Genomic DNA, 25016 nt, shown 5'->3' with positions numbered 1-25016 from the left:
CAGAGACGGAACAACTAGCCAGGAGGAGACGATGAAAGACTTCAAACTACACAAGGGAGGCAAGAGTGCCAACAAAGAAAAAATGACATAGATTATACCATAGAAAGAAAAAACAAGTACAGGGGCGCCTGGATGGCTCAGTGGGTTAAGCCACTGCCTTCGGCTCAGGTCATGATCTCAGAGTCCTGGGATTGAGCCCCGCATCGGGCTCTCTGCTCAGCAGGGATCCTGCTTCCTCCTCTCTCCGTGCCTGCCTCTCTGCCTGCTTGTGATTTCTGTCTGTCAAATAAATAAATAAAATCTTTAAAAAAAAAAAAAAGAAAAAACAAGTACATATGAATGGCAAAAATCATGAGCCTCATTAACATTTATAACTAAGACATAAGACTGGCAAGTCATCAGAATTTTTAATAGTTAAAAAGCTTAATATGGTTTTTATTTAATGGATGACAGATTTTTAAAAACATATTTTTCTGCCTTGCTTGTACGATAGAGCAATTTAGCCAGCAAGTACTCTTAGGAAACAAACTAGTTAAGAGTATCAGCTCTTCCACTTATTGACAACCTCTTCCATTTATTAACAACCTCTCTGCCCATATTCTTCTTTATATAACAAAGATAAGACGGCCTAACTCATAGAGCTGTCATGAAAACTAAACTGGACTAATATAAATTGCTTAAAATACTGCCTCATAAATAATCAGAACTCAATACAAACTAGTGACTACTAGTATCATAGCAACTTAAAAGTACTCAAGCTAGGGCTCCTGGGTGTCAGTTGGTCAAGCGACTGCCTTCGGCTCAGGTCATGATCCTGAAACCCAAGACTGAGTCCTGCAACTCACTCCCTGCTCAGCAAGGGGTCAGCTTCTCCCTTTGACCCTCCCCCCTCTCATGCTCTCTTTCTCTCTCTCTCAAATAAATAAAATCTTTTTTTAAAAAGCACACATGCTATACAGTTTTCTTACAGTACATCTGTATCAAGTCCCCCTGCTTGTGCTCTTTTCCCTCTAATAAAGAAATAAAATCCTAAAATAAAACATAACAAATTGAGCATCAAAGTGAACCTTGAGGCCTTCAAGACCTGGCCGGAAACACCCTCCTGTGTGTATTTCCTTGTCATCTTTCTTGTTGTGCTGATGGCGTCAGAGGTGCATGTCATCCCAAGGAGGGAGAAGGCCGATGGTGGAGAGACTCTGGGCTCCTGAAGAACACAGAAAGGATTTCAGTCTCTAATCTGAAGATCCACTCAGCACTGTCAAGGGGGGGACCTCTGTGGTGACAGGCTACCAAAACCTGGGGAGTTACATGGTCATTCAGCGTAATGTAATATAGCTCCGTACAGCATGTTGAAATGACCAAGTTCACTTGAATAGTGATCAGCCTAAAACCTTTAAAGAGGACCAAAGAGGCACCTGGCTTCCTCAGGCACTAGGATCCTTGATCTCAGGGTTATGAGTTTGAGGCTCACATCAGTCACAGTTAACTTAAAAATAAAACAAAAAGCGTACACAGGACTAAAATCAGTGAGGCTCAAACAACGAAGCTGGTCTGTGCTGGGACGGATCCTGTCTCCCGCTCATTCAGCCACTGGGCACTGCGCACTCAGATGGTGCCAGGGCTTATCAGCCCAGCGGGTTCTCCTCGTGAGAGCTCAGGGTCTAGAGCAGAAGATGGACAAATGAGAAACCAAAATGTGAACGGGAAAAGCGATTGCTCCACAGCAAAAGAGCAAGGGACACAACTAAGGCCCAAACTCCACCCGGTGAGGGGTATGACAAGGCTGTGCTGAGATGACACGGAGAATTCCTGCGGGAGGAAAAGAAGGAGACAGCCCTGCACAAATGCGAGTGCATTCCACCTGGCGGAGGGCACCATGGAGCAGAGGACTGGAGGTTAGAAAAGGGGGCCAGGGTGGCCAGAGAAGCTGAGGAAGGACCAGAGTGGGAGGGGAGGAGGGCCAGGGCCCGGGAAGTTGGGCAGTATCAGTGCCCTTCTCCCAGGGCTGTGTGACCACACTTCCCCACACTCAGTGGCTGAACCAACAAATGCTGCCTCGTGGTCTCAGGGGATCAGGAATCCAGCAGTGCTCTGCTGGGGGCTCCTGCCAGAGACTCTCCTTAAACTGGGCTGCTGACAACACCAAGGGAGGACCTGCTTCACCGAGAACCTGAGCGCACTCAGGGGCATGGGCCAGATACAGCCCATCTCAAAGACCTGACTTTTGTCTGCTGTGGGCCCACAGGGCTGGGCCATGTGCGTATGTCTGGGTCATGGTTCAACCTAGGGGCTTGTGCTCCAGTATGAAGATTGGAGAGAGAACATGGATCCGAGTCAACATGGGGCTGGGCAATGAGTTTTCGAACAAAATCTCAGAAGGGCCTTTGGGTCACGTGGCCACGTTCTGTGACATGGAAGTGAATCACCAAGTCCAGACCACACTCTGGGGAGGGGTCACACAAACATGTCTACACAGGAGTTGTGGAACCAATGGAGCCCCCGAAGGGAGACTGTGAAGATCCTTGAAGGGTCCGGGCCTTGCCCAGAATCAGACTGGTATGGATGCTTAGCCGGCTTGAACCCAGCTCTTTGAGTATCCTCAAAGTTGGGGTCCTGGATGCAACGTAGCCATTCACTGGGGGCTCTGGAAAAGTTTTTCTGGAAGGAAGTGGCTGTTGGCCTGGAAATGTTATCGGGCTGAGGGTGATCATTGGTCTCCTAGACAGGAGACATATGCCCAGGTTCTTGTCTGAGGAGGATCCCGGGTCATGGCGACCCACTGGATGGACCCCTATCTGCATCACACACTTTGGAAAGGAGAGAATGGCCTGCATCCCGGGACAGGCGGTCTCTAGGGCTAAGGGCACATTCTGACCATCAAGGGCCAAGGCTCCAGTCCCTTCTTTAGGGTTTGCATTGAAAAGAAAAAGCCTAAGACCTTGGGAAGCTATTACCCAGCCCTCTGTAAGTGGGGCTGTCCTCTTCTGGGACTCCAGAATGTGAGCACCGATGAACACATGTGTGCACACAGGAGCTTGTGTGCTGGTGCACACAAACACACACCCCAGGAGGGACAGTGGGGTGGGATCTGATGAGTAGCAGATTCCAAGAAGTTGACAGGAGGGAGGAAATTGGGTGGGAGGTATTTCCTACATGTGACAGCCCTCCTCTAACATCATAGCTATTATCCAACCTATGCCTGTGGACATCTGATAGAAAGACATGCTGGACTCATCCATATTTGGCAAGAAGACCATCCTTGTCTGCCACAATGGCTTATCTAGGGTCTGAACCAGGTAAGAATAGAGACTTGTGTCTGAAACCAGGTGTGTTTGCAAGCTGGGGCCCTGGCTGCTCCCAGACCTTCCCTGGGGGCCTGTGGAGAGGGGTGTGTTGGGGTCACTGTGTACAGATAAGATGTGGCCTTGCATGCAGAAGGGGGAAGAGGAGATGGCAGATGGGAGCACTGTTCGTGTAGGGGTCCAATCAGGAGTGGGCCCTGATAGGGCATCTCAGGAAGTGATGTCACTGCCTGGATCACAAAGGCCTTCAGAACTTGGAACCCCTGCAACCAGGCAGCCAGTCTAGTCCAGTAGCAGGGTTACTGGACTCAGGACCTTGACACAGAAAGATGTTTTCCTGTTGTGTACCTAGTTTCTGGGGCTCTGGGTACCAGAACCCCCAAGAAAATGACTTGTTCCCATGCTGCAGACATTGGCTAAAACCACCCCCCCAATGCCGCAGGACCTTTCGAGGGAGACGCCATAAGGTACTTACTACTGAGGAGACTAGGCGATGCCCACCCCTCTGAACCGTCCTAGGGAAGCCCCATCCCTTTCTCTGGAGTTTGAGGGGAGGAGGGATATGTGGGGGTTCCTGCCCATGGGCTGGAGGAGGGTGAGTACAGTGGATACTCTTGTGATCCCTTCTTGTTCACACCAATGTCAGGGTGGGCAGGGTGCACAGGGGATTCCTGAGGTGACTCTGAGCTGTGCCAGAGCACATCCAAGGCCCTGAAGCTGGGCCACGTTTCTCTCCTTGGGGGAGGGCTCTGCCACCTGGGCTGTGGTGTGTCTGGAATGGAGCGCCCTGGGTCTGAAGACCAGCAAAGGCCTCCAGACAGGGCTCTAAGTCCTCCTGCCTGCCTGCCGGGCACTGTCTTTAAAGAACGCCCCAGAGGACATGGTGCAGGAGGTGACCGAGGAGATTGCCTGCTCTCCTTCCTCCAAGGACACGAAGCCGCACACGGCCAACAGAGTCTGGCGCTGGCTCAGGGTGAGTGCAGGTGCTGGGGAGACCCAACCCCGGGGCGCCCATGCAGCACCAAGGGCCCCACTTCCTAGAAGCCAACCTGGCCTCCTAGAGTCCTGTACTCCCGTGAATCTGCATCCCATCTCTTCCCCAAACTGGCCCACAACGTTCTGCCCACGCCTTGGACAGAAGCACTGCCATTGTCCACATACTTATAGGAGTATCATTAAAGAGACTTTAGACCAGGTTTCATCCCGTTGATTTAGACTCCTTTTGCCCTGGCCAAGGCATTTTCCTAACTCGTGCTCCCAGGTGCCCCCACTGGCCCAACAGTCCTTCCTCAGCTTCTGCAAGTCTTGCAAAGACTGGATTGGGAGACTTTGATCCAAAGGGACATGGTACTCTGTCTCTTGCTCTGCGCTTTGGTATTGATGGAACACATTGTTGCCCCCCCCCCCCAAGGAAAAGGAACAGGGGCCTCACTGCACTGCACTGCACGGCAGTCCGGAAGGCCAGTCATTGATCACAGCCATGGAGCCCTTTACTGGGGCAGGACTGGATGTAATCCCCTTCTCTGGCCAAGGCACAGTGCTGCATCCTACAGCCTCCGTGCCTTCTTATCCTAAGCCCTCTCACCTTAAACATCTCTGTGTTCTCATCTCAAGAATGGGATATGTTGGGTGCCGGGGTGGCTCAGGGGTTTCAGCCTCTGCCTGCAGCTCAGGTCATGGGTCTTGGGTCTCACAGTCCTGGGATCGAGGCCCACGTCGGGGGCGTGGGGTCCTCTGCTCAGCAGGGAGCCTGCTTCCCCCTTTATGTCTGGCTGCCTCTCTGCCTACTTGTCACCTCTCTCTCTGTCAAATAAATAAATAACAAGTCTTTCAAAAAAGTAAAAAGAATGGGCTATGTTATCAGAAATAACAGGATCCATGCCACTCAGGCAGGGATGTGCTATCCATACTCCGCTCACAAAGGGACCTCAGATACTAGCAAGTTCAGACATCATTTCTTTCAATTCTTTGTATGGATACCAAGAACATTTTCTCATTGCCTTAAAGGCTTCTTAACTGATTGGCTGATTGATGGATTTGAGAGAGAGACAGGGGGAGAGTGGGGAGAAGTAGACCGAGAAACAGAATCCTCAAGCAGACACTGCCCTATGGACACAGCCCTACGAGGATCGCAGCCTCAGAACACGGAGACCATGACCTGAAGCAAAACCAAGAGCTTTAGGCTGAACCCAATGAGACACTGAGTCACCCGATTCTTTTTCGGACTCTGGGCTCTCTTGTCCCACCTCTTGCTGAAGTCCCTGAGATCTGGGGGCTCATTCTGCCCTCCAAGCCCCAACCCTCCTGGTGGCCACAGCACTGACTCATGTCTCCTCTGATTCACCTCAGGGGAAAAATCGTTCAACCAGGAAGAGGAGCAAGACCTCGGTGCTGATGGCCAAGCGGGCCAACAAGCTGCAGGCCGCAATAGATCACCTGGTGCCTGCCGTCATCAGACAAGATCTACACTGTGTCCACACCTTTCTGGACACATACCGTCACTTGGCCACCCCCCAGGAGGTGCTGGACCTCCTCTTTGCAAGGTGAGCACCCTCCCCTGCCCCTAACTGCTCTGTGAGATTTGGCCAATTCCTGTTGTGAGACTCTGGCAGGTCCCCAAGCTTCCCCAAGCTTCCCTTGCTCCTAACTGGGGCAGAGGTATTATAGGGACTCAGTGGGGTCTTGTAGGGAAAGGACACCTGGGAGCCTGCGCCAGTGGAAAATTCTGCTGGAGGGCCTGTGGGCATGCTCTTTGCTCATTCCTGTGCCCCTCATGATGAAGCCTCTGCCTCATCCCTGACTCTCACTATGATCTTGAGCTGGGCTCCTTTGCCACTGAAAGGGAGATCTGAGACTCCTTCTGGGGCCTGTGTCTGGCTGAATCCAGAGCAAGCATCCCTGGGGGTGAGCAGGGGCCGGGCCCACTCAGATGTCGGTGATGGGCTGGTTGGGGCCCTTTTATTCAGCAAGCATTCAGGAAGCCCCGGTAGGTGGAGGCGATTATCCAGGAGCTGAATGGGATCCCTGCACAGAACAGAGAGCACCCCAGGGCTGCAGGCTAGTCGAGGGTCTGGCGGTGAGAGCCAATATCCACAGACATCTCATGCGATGCCCCCTGGCCTCCTCTAGATTCGGATGTGTTTATTCCAGCTATGATGAGGTTGGCGGACCCCAGGAGCAGTGCAACATGTGAGTAAGCTTTGGCTGCTTTAGGAGGGCCTTCCCTCTCCACCAGGGTAGTGAGGGTCCTGTGAGTTTGAGGGGCTGCCGGACCTTCAGACTCACCTCGTTATTCTGCTTTATGGTAAATGTCTGAGAGCTTCTACTGGAAATTGGAAAGGTGCCCTGGGGAACTGGGGTAGGTGTGTGAGCACTGTGGGAGAGCAGAGGGGGATGGAGGACAGCTTCCACCCCTGAGAGGGTCATGCTCCATCCCTGCCCCTTCCCAGCCCTCTCTCTGCCCCAATTCTGGGACCCAGAACACAGGATTTAGGAACCATCGCATAGCAGTGTTGGCACCTGCACGTTGGGTGCACAGAGGGGTCTCAGGGAGAGGGTGACCCAGTAGAGCCCAGGGAGCAGCAGGCATCCCACACCCTGTGGGAGGTGAGTGTCAGTGGAAACAGACCCACTCTCATGGCACCTAGTGAACGGGCAGAGGAGGGAACGGTGGAGGTATGGGGAGGGTCCTGGGAAGGCCTGGCTAGAGACAGAGTCCCTTTGTTCCCTCCTCGGTTGGATCTTCACTGAGCAGAGGCGAGTGCAGTGAGGGTAATTAAGAGGCCAGACACCACTTCTCCCCAGGCACATGCAGTTGAATTCAAGTGGCTCGTGGGCAAGGAGACAGACTGAGGAGTGTGTCCAGCTCCCCTAAGAAGTCCAGAAATGCTCCCCCCATTGACCAAGGACTCCCACTCCTAGCGGCTTTTGGCCAGCCTGCCGTGTGGGAGCAGGCCTTTCTCACGCAGGACTGCCAGGTCGCAATTGGACAAGGAGTCCGACTGGTCTCAGACAGGAGCTGACAGCCCAGGGGCCCAGGTTCCCACATAGGTTCCCTGGGATTTTGGTTTGGATGCGTACCCTGTCCTCTGACTTCTCTGCCTCCATGTCTGTCCCCAGGGCCGTCTATGCCATCCTGAACACCTGGGTGGAAAAGTATCCAGGGGATTTTGTGCAGCCTCCGGAGTTTCCCAGCTTGCATACGCTGCTGGCCTACCTGCAGGTCAATGTGCCGGGCTCGGACCTGCAGCGCCGTGCCCAGCTTCTGCTTCCAGAAAGGCAATGCGCTCCTGAAAAGACCACGGAGCCAGAGGCTAGGGGTGAGGAGGACTGGGGGTGACTCATGTGGGCCTGAGGCGGAGGCAGGGTGGGCCACCCTGAGGAAGCCTCCGTAGATTGTAATTGGGCCGAAGAGAGTGAGTCGTCTCAGATCCCTGTCCCCATGGGCTTCCATCGGGGACACCTTCTGGGGGCTGGGTCTTGAACGCAGGCCACGCTGAGTGGTGGGGAAAGGGAAAGGCAAAAGGGAAGTCAATCAAGCTGATGATGCTTTCTCTTCTTGGAGCTACAGCACCGGCCCCAGAGCCAGATCAGGATGTGTCTCGGGAAGTTGTTCCACCAGCCACTCTGGCACCTGCTGCACCTCTGGGGCCTGAGCTGGCCCCCGCCATCCCTGCTATGGCTGCTCACTATGGGTTAGGAAGACCAGTAACCCCCCCTGACCCATTGGGGCCAGGGCAGATGGTCGTCAGGGCCCTCGTTCACTTCTCTGCCACGGAAGAGCCACCAGGCCTTTTGACTTTCCTGGATGACCAGCAGGGTCCTGCCACCGAGCTGCCGCCCCCTGCCTCCGTGGAGCAAGCAGGCTCGGCCCCCGAGTAGCAGCTTGTACTGGCTGCAGCTCCAGAGCATGACTCCCCCTCCCCCATCATTTCCTTCTTTATCGTATTTGTTTTCTGTATTCACCTCTATAATTACTTCATAGATGTTATTTATTAAATAAAGTAGAATTTGAGTTTATATAACATTTTACTCGCATCCTTTGCAGTGGGATATGGAGGTCTCATTAGGTCCATCCAGAGTGTTGCACAACCATGTCGTTCTACGACGTTTCTGTCACAGAGACACCCACGCTCCTCATCGCTCACTGCTCTGTCCCTCCCCCAGTCCCTGCAACCACTGCTCTTCTCTCTAAATTTATCTTTTAAAATATAATAACCTAAGGAAAAAAATACCCTTTTCTTCTATAACTTGATATGCCATTGCCACTTCATCTCTGACCAGGACCTTCCCCCTCACATCCTGGACAAATGAATTTACTGTGTTCCATACTGAGAAATGTTGTCACTACGATTATTCCATGAAACTGCTGAAACGCTGTCAGTACCTTGGAAGCCCAAGCCACATGAGCCACGACGGCGACCAGCTGGAGTCCTACTCATTCTCCCTGAAGGTGCCTGGCTGCTCTTCGGTAGCCTGGGCTGCCTCCTCGACAGTCTGGACCTCAAGTGCTTTCAGGACAACAGCAGGGGACGCGGTGCTGGCTTTTAGCATAGCCATGGCCTCACTGTGACTTCAATTGTTCAAATCAATGCCATTGATATTCAGCAATATATCACCTGTCCAAAGGAATAAACCAGAAAATGAGATGAGCTACCAAGTCATTATCTTCCCTATACATCCTGTTATTTGTAATTTTTCACATCTCTGTCATTCTTACGATATCGAGGGAAAAATCCAATTCATGGAAAACATTCCAAAACAACTCAAAACTTTAAGATAATTTCATCATACATAGGAAAAAATGTGGCTTGAGGCACTGTGATTTGACTGGACGTCCAAGTCATTAGACCTGGTTTTGCTAATGTGCAGGACCTGGGCATGTTCATTTCTCTTCTTTGGGCTTCAGTGATTTCTATAGTTCTTTCCTGCTCAAAAATTATTTGATCTTTTGCTCTTAGAAATGAATTTTTAACATATCCTGTTTTAGAGTTACACAGTTTTATAGATATAGTCCTACAGAGTTTGCTCAGCGTGGATGTATCAGAATACTTAAAGAGAAGAGATCCTTGGGTCTACACAAAGAAATGAAACTTGTGATTTGAGCATCTTTTGCTTAAGGAAGAAAAAAAGGTGTTTGTTGCCCTGACAAGTAATATAATAATAATAAAAAAAGGGCAACGAGGATTATATAAAAGGTTAGGAAGGAAAGGATGAGTGTTCTATTTTTTAGAGGGTTTTTTCCAACATCAAATAATGCAATGATCTAAATAAACATTAGAAAATAATGGAAAGGGCGCCTGGGTGGCTCAGTGGGTTAAAGCCTCTGCCTGCAGCTCAGGTCATGATCCCAGGTCCTAGGATCGAGCCCGCATGGGGCTCTGCTCAGCCGGAAGCCTGCTTCCCCTCCACCCACCCCCCGCCTGCCTCTCTGCCTACTTGTAATCTCTGTCTGTCAGATAAATAAATAAATTCTTAAAAAAAAAAAAGAACGGAAACATCATCAAACTGCAGCAATTTTCCTTCCCATTAGGCGTTTTTCTAACCTTAGAGAGAGGTTTTACACTTATATATGGAAGGGACACTTTAGAAGATTTTTAAAAAATCATATTTGATAGAAAATTTGGGGAATATTTGTTACTTTTTTCAAACATGAGTTGCATGCAGGGAGAAGATGGGAAGAGTTTCACTGTTCCCAGCCCTTCCTATCTTACCTCCTTTGATGCGGCCATCACGTGCCAGACAGCCATGAGCTGGCACACTGGTTACAAGGATGGGCAGTTCACCACTCTTGCTTCCTCTGCCCCCTGCCACTGTCATTCCCAGGGACTCAGGTGGTTCCTTCTTTACAGTAATGTGTTTTTCTTGGCATGTAACACACTGGGGAAGATCCTAACACAGGAGAAGAAAATTCATTGCAAAATAAATAATACATAGCTGAAGTAAAGTAAGGAAACTGAAGGAAAAAATACCATGGCAATGATAAAGTCACTGTTAAAATCAGTTACTGAAGAAATAATACACAGTTCCTCATGGTACAAACATGACACCGAACACTGGGGATCACAATGTCAGACTTTGGATGGCTGTATTTTCATATGACTATGTATGGAACAGAAAAAACTCAGGACTGTTGACATGTGGAAGTCAAAATAGGGCCAATTCTACAAAGGTAAATAATGCACTTGAGTTTTAAGATTCTGAAGACAAGCTAATTAATTTTATTTCTCTCTCTCTCCTCTATTCTTTGAGAGAAATGGTGACAGAATAGTACAAAAGTAAAGTGCGGATTTAGTTAACTGCCAGAAAAAAGCTATAGATCTATCTTCTGTTTCTTACTCATGAGAATGCTCGGTCATGAAATGGGTGCAAACTGATCTTCACAACCTTCATGGAAAGCTATAAGGATATGAAATAACTGAATTTTTGAAAAAGTTAAGGAAGAGAAAAATTCTCCAACAAACTGTGTTCTCAGGAAAAAGCAATTTTTACCGATATTGATTGTTTCTATTTATGGGGACACTCCTAGAAGAAAAGGAAACTTTAAAACATCACCTTTTTTTAAATTAGAATGCCATAAAAAACAATGGGTACCTATGAAATATTAATATTAAAATAGCAATAGTAACTAACATTTATTGAAGATTTACTATGTGTAAAGCAAATGGTTTCACATGTATTATTTCATTTTCATGGTTTCATTACATTTCACTACAATGGTCCGGAGTGTAAATCCTATGGTTGGCCCCATTTTATAAACAAGGAAATAGCCTTATTAGAAAGGTCATGTAGGGGCACCTGGGTGGCTCAGTGGGTTAAGCCGCTGCCTTCGGCTCAGGTCATGATCTCAGAGTCCTGGGATTGAGCCCCGCATCCGGCTCTCTGCTCAGCGGGGGGCCTGTTTCCTCCTCTCTCTCTGCCTGCCTCTCTGCCTACTTGTGATCTCTGTCTGTCAAATAAATAAATAAAATCTTTAAAAAAAAAAAAAAGAAAGTTCATGTAATTTGCTCCAAATTATATAGCTACGCATGATCACACTGGGATTTGAGGTGATTCAAGTTTAAAAAAAATACACATACACACACACAGTGTATATACATAAACATGTATTCATATGTAGTTGTCTATGTTCATACAGCATGATGCTATATGCATCCACACTACAATGGTGCTATCCCATTAAGTGTAATGATGGAAGCTCCTATCTCAAAAGGTTCCTTAACACATATACTGTAACAGCATAGTGTAGATAACAAGATAACTATTACCACGACTAACAATATCAACAGCAGAACTAGATGAGTTCTTTTGCTAGAACTGTAACATTTCCTTTAGTGACACTGCTTCAGAGCGGACAGGTACGACGTGTCAGTCAAGCCCTGCACCGGCAGGGGTGTCTGCTCTTCTCTCCTCCTGAAACCAACACTCTGAAATTTTCTTGAGGGCACTACTTAAATAGCCTAGAGTTCCTAGAATTTTGACCTCATAGAAAACCTGTAAACGTCCACAGGTGGTATCATAGCATATGACATCTATGTTCGCATCCTTCAAAACTGGGCAAGACCCACGTGATTATGAAGACAATCCAGGTAAACTCAGCTGGGAGCACATTGACTTCAACGCTTGTGTCTGTCAGGTATCGAGTCAATTAGAGGTGGTTGTTTTATTCCTCCAAATGGCTGAGATGTATGCATTTTAGCCAAACTTCACAGATTACTCTTGGTATACTTCATGGAAACTTCTAAGGGCTTAACACTGGATGAATGTTTCCAAGCAGGGGCTACGCAGGGGCTTAGTAATAGAGTAATGTGTGCTTTAATTTTTAACAATGATTATCCTCTGAACAGGTTGTTTTGATAAATTTGTATTTGTTTTCCCTAGGAGACCTTTATATTTTAAAGTAGGATTTGACATCACAAATGCTGTATGTTAATGGTAAATTGCTAAATTAATGCTTAAAATTCCATTAATGTGGCTGTTCTAACAAGCAGGTTTACAGAGCACCTAGAGTAAGAATTCAGCATTGCTATTTAAAACACCACCACTTAAAATTAAGGAAGAGGAACTAGTAAAAAGAAAAATATTTGTGCCCAAAACAAAAAAAAGGACATAAATCGTCCTCTATATGAACGCTGAAATGGTTAAATTTGTAGCATTGTCTTTGAGCACCCATATTTCCACTTTCTGTAGAATTCATGGATTCAGTTACCAACTTTTGCCTTAATCATGATTCTTTAGGAATATGTATATATAGGTAACTTGTAAATCAAGGACCAGCTATATGAACAACTCCTATTCAAATTCCTTTTCGAAACAATAACTGCTTTTCGTAGTCATCATTGTGAAAGCAAAATTATAGGTTCCCTTCACACATTTTGTATTCTGTTCAAAAATAAGATGAAGTTTGTGCTTATAATTTCTTAAAAGTTTTAACTGAACAAAGACCAGTGACAAGTGTATACTTCAGCTCAGAAAACAAGATAAACCTGATGGGCCAAAAATACTTGTGCCTTTAAATGATGCTTTCTTGGGGCGCCTGGGTAGCTCAGGGTGTTGAGCCACTGCCTTCGGCTCGGGTCATGATCTCGGGCTCCTGGGATCGAGTCCCACATCGGGCTCTCTGCTCAGCGGGGAGCCTGCTTCTCTCTCTCTCTCTCTCTCTCTCTGCCTGCCTCTCTGCCTACTTGTGATCTCTGTGTGTCAAATGAATAAATAAAATCTTAAAAATAAATAAATACAAAAATAAATAATGCTTTCTTGGGCTCCTGTGACATTACAGAGTTATTCTCTCAAATTGTACTTACATTAAGAAGCCACTTTAAGCTAAACATGTGTTTCTCAAGTCATTCTCCTTAAGTAAAATTAAATTGCTTTGCTAAATTAAAACTTATTTACTGGTCTACTTAAAAACTATAGGAAGTAAAAGCAAACAAACAAACAAAAAATCGATAGGAAGGTTCCGATGTGTGATTTTCACACAGTTGGTAAATAGCATCATTGTAAAAATTCTGGCCTACTAGAAGTTGAGTTCAAATGAAAGATGAAATGAAGTAAATAACACTGAGAACACAGTAAAGTGCCACTGTTTTTTGACTTCTACTGATTTCAGCATCCAAAGTGAGACAACATCAGAATTTTTGGCACAGATAAATGACCTAGGAATATATTATCAAAGCACTGAAATATGAAAGATGCAGCAAAAAGCTCAACATACGGGAATTTAAAATGATCTAGGGTAGTATTCCTATGAACTGTAACATAAAAAGAAATGCTTTATGTGTTTTGCATGTACGTATCAGAAAGTATGATTTATGCTTCATATTCACATAGGGAATTCTGTTGTTGTAGGCAAACTGCCCAACCGCTAAGTATGGACTTGTTGGTCATTGTCTTTTTTTCAGTTACATAACCTCCTGTTACAACTGAATGAGCAAACCAAGATAAATCCCACTTTCAAGCAGGACCAAACAAAGAAGTCTTTCTAGAAGATCAAACACTTCTCATCAATCTGGCAGAGGGACCTTCTTACTAAGAAACCACCCCTACTGGCTGAGGAACAGACTGTACAGGGACTCTCAAGGTAGCCAAACACACATTCCACACCCCCAAACACCTTGTGCTCACCTTTTCCAACAGAGTAACAGCCCTCATTTAAATCTTACCAGTTTGTCACAAGGATTCCCTGAGGGCAGATGAATGAAAACATGCAAACTCGAGGCCTCACCTTGTGTGAGCTGGGACTGTTGTGGTACAGCGGCTGTGCATGGTGCTGGCTGCTACTCTGAGCTCCTGCGTCCTGGACAGGGTTACCAGGCTGGGATTTCCCCGGCCTAGCAATTGTTAAATCCACCCTCTCGCCACTAGCCTGGAGAAAACACACATATATAATCACCAGTCATTAATGATGCTTCTCACTTAAAAAAATTATAGGGAGGGTCATTTTCAATGCACTTATCATCGCTGTATCAGAGCCTCACCTGAGTGGGGACTGCAGGCCCCTGCTGGGGGTGGGGCAGACGAGGGAGTTCATTTCAGGAGCTAATACTTTAAAACTTCTGCAGGTAAAAGAGCCACACACAGACCTCTTGGGTAAACCTTCCCTAATCCTGGAAATACCAAGGGTGTAAGCAAAGAAAGCCTGGGTTCTGATCTCCCCATGATTTCTTGAAGGGTAACTGTCTTTTTATACTTCCCTCCCCTGCAAAACTGGCCTTGGACTGAGAGAAAGAGAGCAAAGAAGATAAAAGGACGAACGGATTCTAAACTGGATTACAATCCTTTGTGATTTCTGAAATAAATTCCAAGATGGCTACTTTGAGAGTGATAATCAATGAAACTACGTGTAGCTCTGTTTCCACACACTACAGCTTCGAATCGAAAATAGGGATCAGCTTAAACAGTCCTGAAAAGAATGATAACAAAGGTCCTGTAAAACAGGATTAGTATTTATATACATCACAAATTGTGTGCCTATATATGCCATATGTGCACTCACACATAAATGTAATTTTAGAGGTGATGACAACCACGTTGAATTTAGAGGTCCATTATCTGTATTTATAGATCTAGATCTGAAACACAGATTCACATTTATTATACTTTTTAAAGCTATTTTAGCTTTGCTTTTAACGTACAGGCCTGGTCTACTTGATGCTGATTCTTGGTCATGACTACAACTTTCCAAGTTTACTATCATTTCTATGGGAAAATTTGACAGCCTGCTTTCAAGAAGCTGTGGTGGAAAGTAGAGCACTCCTCCCCCATGACTGCAGTCAAGTTGGAAAAGGAGTGAAAACCATAATTTTAAAAAAATGATTTTATTTATTTATTTGAGAGCAAAAGCGAGAGAGCAAGGTGGAGGGGCAAAGGAAGAGGGAGAAGCCGACTCCTCGCAGAGCAGAGAGCCCAATGTAGGATCTGAGCCGAAGGCAGATGCTGAACCACGGAGCCACCCAGGTGCCTGAGTGATAACCAATTTTAAGGCCCTATTAAAGTCACTTACTTATTCAAGTATTTCATTAAACTAGTTTCAGACAATTCTTCCAATAACTGAAAGAATAACACTCCTCATGTGGCCAGAGTCTGGGGATTTGATCTAACAGGCAAATTCCAAATAGAACGCTTACAATCCAGATATTTGAGATTCTGACACTTCCCAGTATTAGATCACACGGTGTGAAGGGTGAGAAACCCCTGTGATCTCATTTCAATATTAAGAATTGTTTGCTTTACTGCCTAACCCTCCCCACTACCAAATACTCTATAACCAGTAATTCAGCTTTATGGGAAGACCCCTGCTCATGCAAACCTATTAACAAACAAATCCCTGATCTTTTTTGATTTCTTAAAAGACAAAATTCTGGCTGTGTGATGGAAGTGGACATATAAGCTTTAAACGATGGGCCAACATTTGGGTTTAGGCCAACTGCCTATCTAACTCTTCAGGGTTTCAAGCACAACAAAAGAATTCTGTTAAAGTCAAGATTTTAAAAATGCAGGATGCCTAAATGACAATACCTGTATTTCATAAAATAGTGGCATGCCCTTTTGATGGGAGTATATACTGGTATGATCTTTCTAGAGGGAAGTTAAGCAAAATGTCTTAAACTTGAAAACAAAACATTAAAAAGTCTGTTGACAGGGGAGTGTTTACGTAAGTTTTAGCACAACACGCCTACTATACAGCTATATCATGGTGCATCTATTTTCAGGGTAAGAAGGCCACAACATACAGCTGACGTAAAGAAAGGGTGGCAAACTCAGAATTTGTAAGCTGACTGCATGTCTAAGTACCTACGTAAATAGGAACCTATTTATTTGTAGGCATATACAGAAAAATGACAATGTTCTTCAAAACTTTAATGTCACTATCTTATGGACTTTAGACTGACTGTGATTTTGATTTCCTTCTTCATTTTCTGTATTTTGTCTTCCTTAGTCTCCTTTTCAGACATGGAATACATGTTATTCTCAGAATCCAAAACATTAAGATGTTTTCCACAAAGAAACAACTTGAGAAATATATTTGGTATCATATATATGTATCTGTATTCAATTTTTTTCAATCTCAAGTCTGGGACAAGAGACCAACTCCTGAATCTCCCTCCTAATGCAAGACGGCTACCGGGTGTGTGTGTTCCCAAAATTATAATGAGCCAAACATTTGTGAAATGGAGTAATGAAATGGGATTTAAATTTGGGTTTTCTTACACAGTACTTAAATCTTCATTGTTAATTCTGTTTACTATACACATTTCCCAGTGACTATCAACCTACTTTAATTCCTGATGCTCGATTATGTTTACTGCTTGGTTTCCTCTATGTCAGAGTGTTTTCTTGTGCTTACTAAAAACAAAATAAAACATAACTAAATAAAACACCATACACATCTTTGTTTCACCCCTATCATTGTAGGAGATACCCATATCATTAAATGCTCTGGTAGGTTATAGAACCGGAAGGTCTGGCCTGGATTATTTTCTACTTTTTCTATCTTATTTTTTAAAAAAATTTATAAAGCTGTTTTCTTTTTTTAAAGATTTTATTTATTATGTATTTATTTATTTATTTGACAGAGAGCAAGAGAAGGAACACAAGCAGAGGGAGTGGGAGAGGGAGAAGCAGATTCCTGGCTGAGCAGAGAGCCCCGATGTGAAACTGGATGCCAGCACCCTGGGATCATGCCTGACCGAAGGCAGATGCTTAATGACTGAGCCACCCAGGTGCCCCTCTACTTTACCTACTTTAATGTTCTTATTGAAATTTTTTTTTCTCTAATAATAACCATCTTTACTTCACAGGGATACTGTAAGAACACAAGTTATGATGTGTTTGAAATGCTCTGAATGCTTTATAAAAAGGGCACTACAGAGATAATGAGTTCTTCTCAATAAAAATTGATTTTCCCCACTTGTATGGAGGTGAAGCGGAGAGTGAACGTTACAAGAGCAGGGAAGTCACAACTTTGGAACCACAGCTCCTTCAAGCTTTTCTTGTCTCACCTGTTAAATGTGGACATAAATGTGTTTTTTATGTGTGGGCTTAGGTGGAGCCCATGGAGCAAATGAAAAACCCATGTGCAAAAATAGAGCCTTCACTCTATAAAGAGCAAGGCTAAATGTTCACAGGGATACAGTTTTCCGGACAGGATTTTATCTGTAATGATAAAATCATCTCTTGTGCATTTTGAAGGATTTGGGGAGCCGTGTTTGATTTCCCCCATGAAATATCAAATATCCCTCAGGTTCTCATGTTACGAAAACATCGACATAAAGGCTGAGCACGTGGAATGAATATCCGCGTGTACCTGAATGATCTGGGCGGCAAGCTCAGGGGTTCCGAGCTTCAGGTCGTGTCCATTGATGGCGAGCACTCGGTCGTTGCTGCTCAGCCTTCCATCCTGTGCAGCCAGCCAGGCCCTCTTCCAACAGATCAAGGATAAAAACACCTGGTTCACCGGTCCTTTGAATGGGTTTAATGCCAAGTTGTTCACCAGAGTCCTGTTTGTGAAAGACTACGTGGAAGACCTCTTCCCGGGGAGAGCTACTGTCGGGGTGGCTGTAGGTCCGGCCCCCAAAGCACCGCTCTCCAGCACGCTTAGGTGCAGCGTGGAACAGGGCTGGGAAAGGGCGGCTCTGGCATAGTTGTGAGACACATTGTTGGTGTTACAGTTGTTGACCTGGAAGAAAAGAATTATGACTGAGGTGGGACAATCTTTTATCCTCTCAACTGGTAAACATTTATACGCCATTTCCAAAAGAAACGGACTTTGGAAAATGACATACAGTCATTATTTACAAAGAAAAGCCCTCTGAAGATGTTTTAAAATGCACAGTTCCTAAGCTTCACTCACAATGACTAGCACGAAGTAGAGAATGGCAGTTAGGATCTCAGGCTTCAGCGAGGGTGCTGAATCAGAGTCCCTGGTCCTGCCAGTAGTGGGATGTCTGAGGGTGTCCCCTGAGTGGTGAGATGGGTTTACTCTCCGCTTCAAGGGACCAGGAGGAAAATGCAGAGACAGCAGCAGCATGTGGCAAGTGCCAACAAAATACTAGTTCTAGTGGAACAGAAACTGAAGTTCTACTGGATTGATGTGGCTTTTCCAAATGAAAAACACCTACCCTGGAAAAAATACACCGAGTTTTAATCTAAGAAAAGGGACAGATTCTAGATACACAACCTGATCTCAGTTCAGTCATTTTTACTTTAAAGAAAAGCAGGTAATTACAGTTTCACTCTGTTTAGCACTCAAGTGTAACATCTATCTAATACAACAAGCTTAACTCAGTACTCACAGAACATTTATTTACTAAACCTTATGGCCCTGAAAGGAATATAGTGACTGATCCTGGGACAGGAACAGGACTAAGAAAATACACCCAGCTTCAGTTATTCACCTAGTCAGAGGAAGAGGTTGGTGCAACTCTGAGTGTTTATCACAATTAGAATTCCTCTCCTCATCTGCCTGCACCAACAGCAAGCAGGAAATCGACATTCTCTTGGATGTGTTATGTGGCACAGGCTCTGGGTTAGGTGCTTGTGATTACCCAAAGCCTTCAATCTTTTTCACGTGAGTCTATCTTAAGGAAAGTCTTCCCCCTTCCTACTCATCTCGGGATGACAGTTTTGAGCACCACTAACTTGAATTTTATTGATTTGGGCCTGTGGACATCTTTTAAAATTCAGGCATCAAATGCCATAGATCTCACACATAAACTTGCTCTTCGCCCAATTTTGCAACATCTGTGCATTTGGTTGCCATCCAGATCCTTGATGAAAAAGTTGAGTAACATAGGGTCAAGAATAGAACTTTAAGGCAGCTTCTAAAAAACCAGCCTGACGTGGATTTGTTAGTCAAAACTCATCATTTCTGGTTATTCAGCTAAAAAGCCACTTATCTCTAGGTTCTTATTTTTCCGTCTTTGATTCACATCTATCACAAATGACTTTACAAACATCTGGCTGGAATCCAGCGCTAGCCACGTGCGAGTATGTAGCCTCACACCATTTTTGTGACGTGGGTTGTGGAATATCCTACAATCGGAGATTTTCCCTTCACAAAAGTGTGGTTGCCAGTGAAACACAGAGAAAGCAGAAACCAAATAAAATACTGTTGCTAGATGTTGTAGAAATAGCACCAACAGAGTAAACTTTACCACATCTTTAGCTAATTATCTTTTGGACCAATGCAGTCAAGACATGACTGCAATTATTTTCCTCAAAAACCAAAAGTGATGGGACACCTAGGTGGCTCAGTTGGTTAAGCAGCTGCCTTCGGCTCAGGTCATGATCCCAGCATCCTGGGATCGAGTCCCGCATCGGGCTCCTTTCTCGGCAGGGAACCTGCTTCTCCCTCGGCCTCTGCCGGCCACTCTGTCTGCCTGTGCTTGCTCTCTCTCCCTGTGTAAGCTGCAAAAAAGGGCAATCTGGTTCTTTTTGTCTTGGCCACAAAGGTGTCAAAAGGTCAAAACCAGCTACAAGAGTTCCTCCACGGAGAATCAGTTTAGGAGCTGGGGTAGAAGGAATACAGCATAAGGTGTCCAGAGAGCTGTGCCAACCTCATGCAACCAGAATACTACTAATATCGTAAAAGGACAGCAAACACAGGAATGCGGTAAATAGCTAGCTATGGTAGGATCAGAAACTGGATTTTACATAAGCTGGATTAGTTATGTTTCCTGTATTCTCCTATTGCCTCTTTGGATTTAGTCAAGAACAAAACACTGCAAGTTCAGTCTGTGTCAGCCAGGCCAAGTGCAATGAAGGAGGGGTTTTGGGCCCAAGTGTCGAAGTGGAAATCACAAACTACAAGAGGCAGAATACAGATGGGTGTGGAAACCAAAGCCAGGAACCCCCAGTGGAAAGGTCAATCCTTGCTGCTCTTGGAGCCTAGTTTGTCTGTCTTCCCCTCTGGACATTTCTCTTGAAGAACTAAAAATCCTAGAGGTTCTAAGTTTGGTTTTAATGAAGAAGACAGCTATTCCCAACAGGATATCATAACCAAATCCACTCTTTTATTGACTCAGCAAGTTTGTCCTGGGTATCGACTCCAGGCACAGCTCTGTGAGAAGCCTGTCCCATAGTATGTAATAATGGCGGCTGCCATCCCCAAAGGAAGACACTACATTTGAATAACTCTCTGTGACCAATTATGCATTAAGTGGTGAAGAGAAGGAATGTCTTCAGCACTTAGTGTGAGAAGAGGTCTGAATGGGTGAAAATGGCAGGGCAGGGCTTTCTGGATGAAGGTGGGGAAGCTGTAGCACAATGGGGACAGGCTGGAACATGGAGGGAAGCAAGGAGACTGCTATGTCTGGCTTTTCTGCTACATTATACATTCTATGAGGGCAGGGGTTGCTTTTTGCTCTTAATTACACCCTCAGCTCTGACCACCATGCCTATGATGTTTCAGTAATACACCGATGGCTACAGCTGAAAGAAAAAGCAAGGGTTAAGGCTGAGGGGACAGGTTGTGTAAGAGTTCAAAGAGGACCTGGACTATTAGATTAATCAGTATGGACTTGATTCTCTGGTCCAATCTATCAGGAAAAGCAGAGTCACAGGTGAATTAACCGGACAATGTCGTACCGGATTTCAGAGCAGAGTAGGGAGGCAGGGGTTTTGATTCTCCTGGGTTAGACGTGAAGCAGTGAGGGCACAGACCAGAGAGATGGCAGGGAAAAGAGAAGGGGTGAATACCAACAGACCGTGGGGAAGGACCCAGCAGTGAAATCGAGGAGGCAAGAGTCCTTGAGCTTGGGTTCCTAGAAGACATCTTTTCTCATTCATGCCTATTTCTTCTCTCCTAAATATCCATTCTTTTAGCTTCAAGTACCACATACACTTGTATGGGTCATATATCCAGGTCAATTTTCACATACACTCTAGAATTCACATGAACAGTAGAATTCTGGCCATCTCATGCTCATCAGTATGCCCTCACACACAACATCATCTTGCCCGAAGCAAGTTCATTTGTTGGAGTAGCTCATTCTTTTTAAAGAGAAGAGGGAGAGGGTAGCACCAAGGATTAGTGCAGAGTCAGGCTGTTTGTGGATGAGAGTGCGTTTGAGAGCCAACAAGAGGTGGTCATGATTTCCGAATTCTATCTTAAATTCAATGCTGTAAGTTTTAAGTAACTTGTGCTGTGTGACCTGTCTTTTCTAGATTATAGAAATCCGTGTAGAGAAGGATGAATCAGACAACGAAGGTAACTGATGGATGGTACCCTGGGACTAGGGATAGAGCCAATGGGACAAGAGAATTTAGCAGTGAAGGTGGCCCCGAAATAGACAACCGTGGAGACCAAGCCAGGAGGAATCCAGCTGGCCTGGAGAGCCACACACTGAGGCACATGCGGGATCAAATTTAAGATGGGGGTAAAAATACATTCCATGAGTTTGGGGGAAATCAGAGAAATTACAGATAAATTCTGATCTGTTTAGCACTAAAAAAAAAAAACAGTAAAACTTACCTTTTTAGAAGTCAGATTCCACAGTACCCTAATTTCCTAAGTTTTCAATTGATGAATAAGAGCAACAAAAGAGGCAAGTTAACAAAATCATTTAAAAAATTGATACCTGAAGAATTGGGTCTCCAGCAAGAAGTCTTCCATCTTTGGCGATCACCCCATGCCGACAGACTTCCTGGATAACAAGGTTGATCAGTGGCCTTTCATTGCTGCCCACAATGCTAATTCCTAGCTGAATATAAGGATCAGACCGGTGAATTTCAATTGTAGTAATTATAATTATGCCTTCCGGAAAACTAACCGGCTGCTGCATAGCTGCCAAGTTAAAAACGAGACGGAGAAAAACAGGTGGAAAGAAAAATGTTTTCTATTTTGATTATCTTCACGTAAGTAAGTTATCGTCTATCATTAGTGATGACCTTATGTTAATAGATGATTCATAACAAAGCAATACCACGGGATAAGAAAAACAGAATGACCAAAACACCAATAGGTAAGATTAGCAAAACACTTCCTCTTTGAAAGGTGATCAGTAAATAATCAACAAATAACTACTATGCATCAGATCACTAGGGACCACACAGTGATCTGATAAAGAAATATACAGAAAATATCATCTTGTCCTAATTGATCAGATTGACAAAATATCAATATACAAAATATCATCTTGTCAGTTGACCCATGAAACAGCTGTAAACAGTGCAAGGCAGTACATATGAAATAAAAAAGACAAACTCTGTGACATACAATCACCGTAGTGGTTGACAAAATAACCACATTAAGCAAGAAGAGGAGGGTCTTGATCTGAGCAGTAGGAGATAGAAGAATTGTTATAGCCAAGGCTGGGAAAACTGGGATTTGTAGAAAAATTGGAATTTTCATAAGAGATAAACCTATTTAAAAGTAAGACAAAGGGCCAACTACTAAGATATGCCCAAGATCTAGGACTAGAGGTTTTCTGCCTGTTTCCTGGTGGGTCATGTAGACAGATCAGTGGCTGCTACCAGAGGACAGCAATAGTCAGACACATGGCCTTGGGAGTCAGATACATACCTAGCCATTTCGTGGCTCTCAGACTTTGACCAATGACTCCCTGACTAAGTTTCCTCATCATTAAAAAAAAGCCAGTATTGGTACAAGCATTTAATAAGTTAATATATGTAAAGTGCTTGGCACAGTGCTGACACAGAACAAGCACGGAGGCTGAGGTATTTTTTTGTTCTTCTTGATGCTGTGGATTTCTTAGTCAAGAAGCAATAGGCATCAAAACAAACAAACAAAAGAAGCCTGCTGATGACCAGTGAATTTGTGGACTACAACAGAAGAGGGGGAGGGGGAAGGATAAGCCTCAAGGTAAGACTCCCTTTCTGTTTCTAACCGGCAAACTGTTAGACTTGTACACTTAAAAGGTGAATATGTGATATGTGAAGCATATCTCAGTAAAATTATTTGTTGAAGAGGAAAAACAACAACAACAACAACAACACCCCATGTAGGGAAAGTAATAGGCAGTACTGAGAAGAAAGGAAATATCTGATTTGAAAACAGATGAAAAGCAAAAGCAAGGTGAAGAGCACATACTGTCAGTGGCCGTGTTCTCCTCGAAGGTGGGGTTGTCCAGGCCAGGCTCCTCAGGCCACGGGGGCAGAGACGCTGATATCAAGCTGCGCTCAGCAGGTGCTGTGCCTGTCCCTGAACAGTCCGTTTCGAGGGATAAAGTACCTGGAAGATCTATTACAGTGGTTCCATTTTCATTCTCAATCTCTGTCTGAGCTTTATCAGTTTTCCTCCTTTCTAGGGCAAGTCTCCGATGAAAAGCTCCAGGACATCTAGAGAGAGAGCATTAGGGGGTTCCCAGATGATTTGAAAGGAAAAATGATAGACAGCTTGTGCCCCAACAACAGAATAGCCACTGCTTCAATGCCAAACTCACCTAGAGGTAATCCACAAGTGGTATGTAATCTGATTTTAACCTCTGCTCAAACTAAATTCCTACCACACTGTGTAGCAAACTTAAAACAGGCGTTGGCACAAATAGTGGCTTCGTGCATGTCTCAAAAAATACTTCAATAAAAACCTGTATTCAGATACATACTAGTTCCAGAAATACACCAGCACAGTTGACGATATACTGCAAATACTATTCTGAGATCCTGATTGCATAACCCCCTTTTCACAGGGATGGCTTAACTCCTTAACAGGAGTGGAAACAGCAGTCTTCTTCCACAATGTGCTCCTGCATCCAGACTTGGACCCTGAGTGACACTGTTCCTTTCCAATCTCAGGGCCAAGGGTACACATTCATGTATTAGTGAGAAGCAATACATCTGAGGCTCTGCCACTTGCAGAAAAGCAGAGCAAAGGCTCAAGAGGCTGCGTATGGTGGGTGGCGGTCTTATGTCTAGGACTGCAGACTTCATTCAATGATAGTGTGTTTTAAAATCTCAAATTTCATGAAAAATCAAGTATAGGATAAATTTATTGAAAACTGGAAGCTATCCCTTAGCTGTAAAAGTAATGAATTTCCCCTCACAAACTAAAGATAAGTTGTGGGTTTCAAGTTCTTGAAAAAGATTGCTATGGAATTTCTTTATCCAGCTTTTTCTCATTCCCGGTTTCCTCATCACCTTATTAAGAAAGAGGACAAAGGATTTCCCTTCTGCACTGTTGTGCTGCACTCCAGGAAATGTTCCTGCAAGGACCTGACAAGGAACGTGGAATACTGTATCACTGAGAAAAATTATTTTTGTCAAGTAAGTAGATTGCATGAGAAATGCATTTTAAAACTATTTCATTCAATAAAAAAATGGTGACAAAAAGTGGATCATAAAACAATACTTGAGACTAAAACTATAGGGAAAGATTCAATTCTCCAAATGCATATCACACACTGGTATCCATGTGCGTAACAGCCAGTCTTCGATGGAGAAACAGACTAGGAACAGGAAGTGGGAAGGAAACATAAGCAGAATGTGCACAGCTGAGAAAGAGCCTAGCTAACAACTAAAAAATCCTACAAACTAAGTAACTGTAAAGCCCCTCTTATCTGATGCAAGAATAAATTGTTTTTTCTTTTCTTTTCTTTTTTTTTTTTTTGTTTTGTCAGAGAGAGTGAGCACAGGCAGAGACAGAAAGAGAAGCAGGCCTCCTGCTGAGCAAGGAGCCCGATGTGGGACTCGATCCCAGGACTCTGGGATCATGACCCGAGTGGAAGGCAGCCTCTTAACCAACTGAGCCACCCAGGT

General features: G+C 44.8%; 2 protein-coding genes, 1 long non-coding RNA gene and 2 pseudogenes across 6 annotated transcripts in view; 2 read left to right on the top strand and 3 right to left on the bottom strand.

Moving 5' to 3' along the window:
- LOC309858169 (ligand of Numb protein X 2-like) overlaps positions 1–25016 on the bottom strand; it is a 59135-nt pseudogene that overhangs the window by 11808 nt on the left and 22311 nt on the right. The window contains exon 4 of the transcript in view: positions 14026–14166. The product of the transcript in view is annotated as a ligand of Numb protein X 2-like (transcript). The remainder of the gene's footprint in view (positions 1–14025; positions 14167–25016) is intronic.
- Positions 1116–8709, bottom strand: LOC309858175. 2 transcript variants are annotated; one of them, XR_014308078.1, is made up of 3 exons: positions 8689–8709; positions 1512–1661; positions 1116–1204 (listed from the first exon to the last, which is right to left on the bottom strand). It is a non-coding gene; the product is annotated as an uncharacterized lncRNA (long non-coding RNA). The 2 variants fall into 2 exon arrangements; XR_014308079.1 differs by lacking the exon at positions 8689–8709 and adding an exon at positions 3430–3517.
- Positions 3632–6608, top strand: LOC309858173 (ral guanine nucleotide dissociation stimulator-like; the record flags this gene model as incomplete). Its single annotated transcript, XM_082750859.1, has 4 exons — positions 3632–3769; positions 4168–4275; positions 5652–5845; positions 6432–6608. 4 exons carry the CDS (start codon positions 3632–3634, stop codon positions 6493–6495), a joined length of 504 nt encoding a protein of 167 aa, XP_082606985.1. The 3' UTR covers positions 6496–6608.
- LOC309858172 (uncharacterized protein) lies at positions 7389–8488 on the top strand. Its single transcript, XM_082750858.1, has 2 exons — positions 7389–7621; positions 7873–8488. Exons 1-2 carry the CDS (start codon positions 7408–7410, stop codon positions 8181–8183), a joined length of 525 nt encoding a protein of 174 aa, XP_082606984.1. The 5' UTR covers positions 7389–7407; the 3' UTR covers positions 8184–8488.
- LOC309858177 (ligand of Numb protein X 2-like) lies at positions 15080–23822 on the bottom strand (annotated as a pseudogene). The gene is made up of 5 exons: positions 23768–23822; positions 23353–23463; positions 21881–22086; positions 17608–17979; positions 15080–15261 (listed from the first exon to the last, which is right to left on the bottom strand). The product of its transcript is annotated as a ligand of Numb protein X 2-like (transcript).

Source organism: Mustela nivalis (assembly GCF_964662115.1).
Source record: "Mustela nivalis genome assembly, contig: HAP1_SCAFFOLD_1969, whole genome shotgun sequence".
Taxonomy (NCBI): domain Eukaryota; kingdom Metazoa; phylum Chordata; class Mammalia; order Carnivora; family Mustelidae; genus Mustela; species Mustela nivalis.
The sequence above is the reverse complement of the archived record's forward strand: the minus strand, read 5'-3'. Positions and strand labels throughout refer to the sequence as shown.

Coding starts and splice junctions, on each gene's coding strand:
- LOC309858172 (XM_082750858.1), top strand. CDS start 7,408: ATGTCTGTCCCCAGGGCCGTCTATGCCATCCTGAACACCTGGGTGGAA. Junction 7,622..7,872: donor CACGGAGCCAGAGGCTAGGG/GTGAGGAGGACT, acceptor TTGGAGCTACAG/CACCGGCCCCAGAGCCAGAT.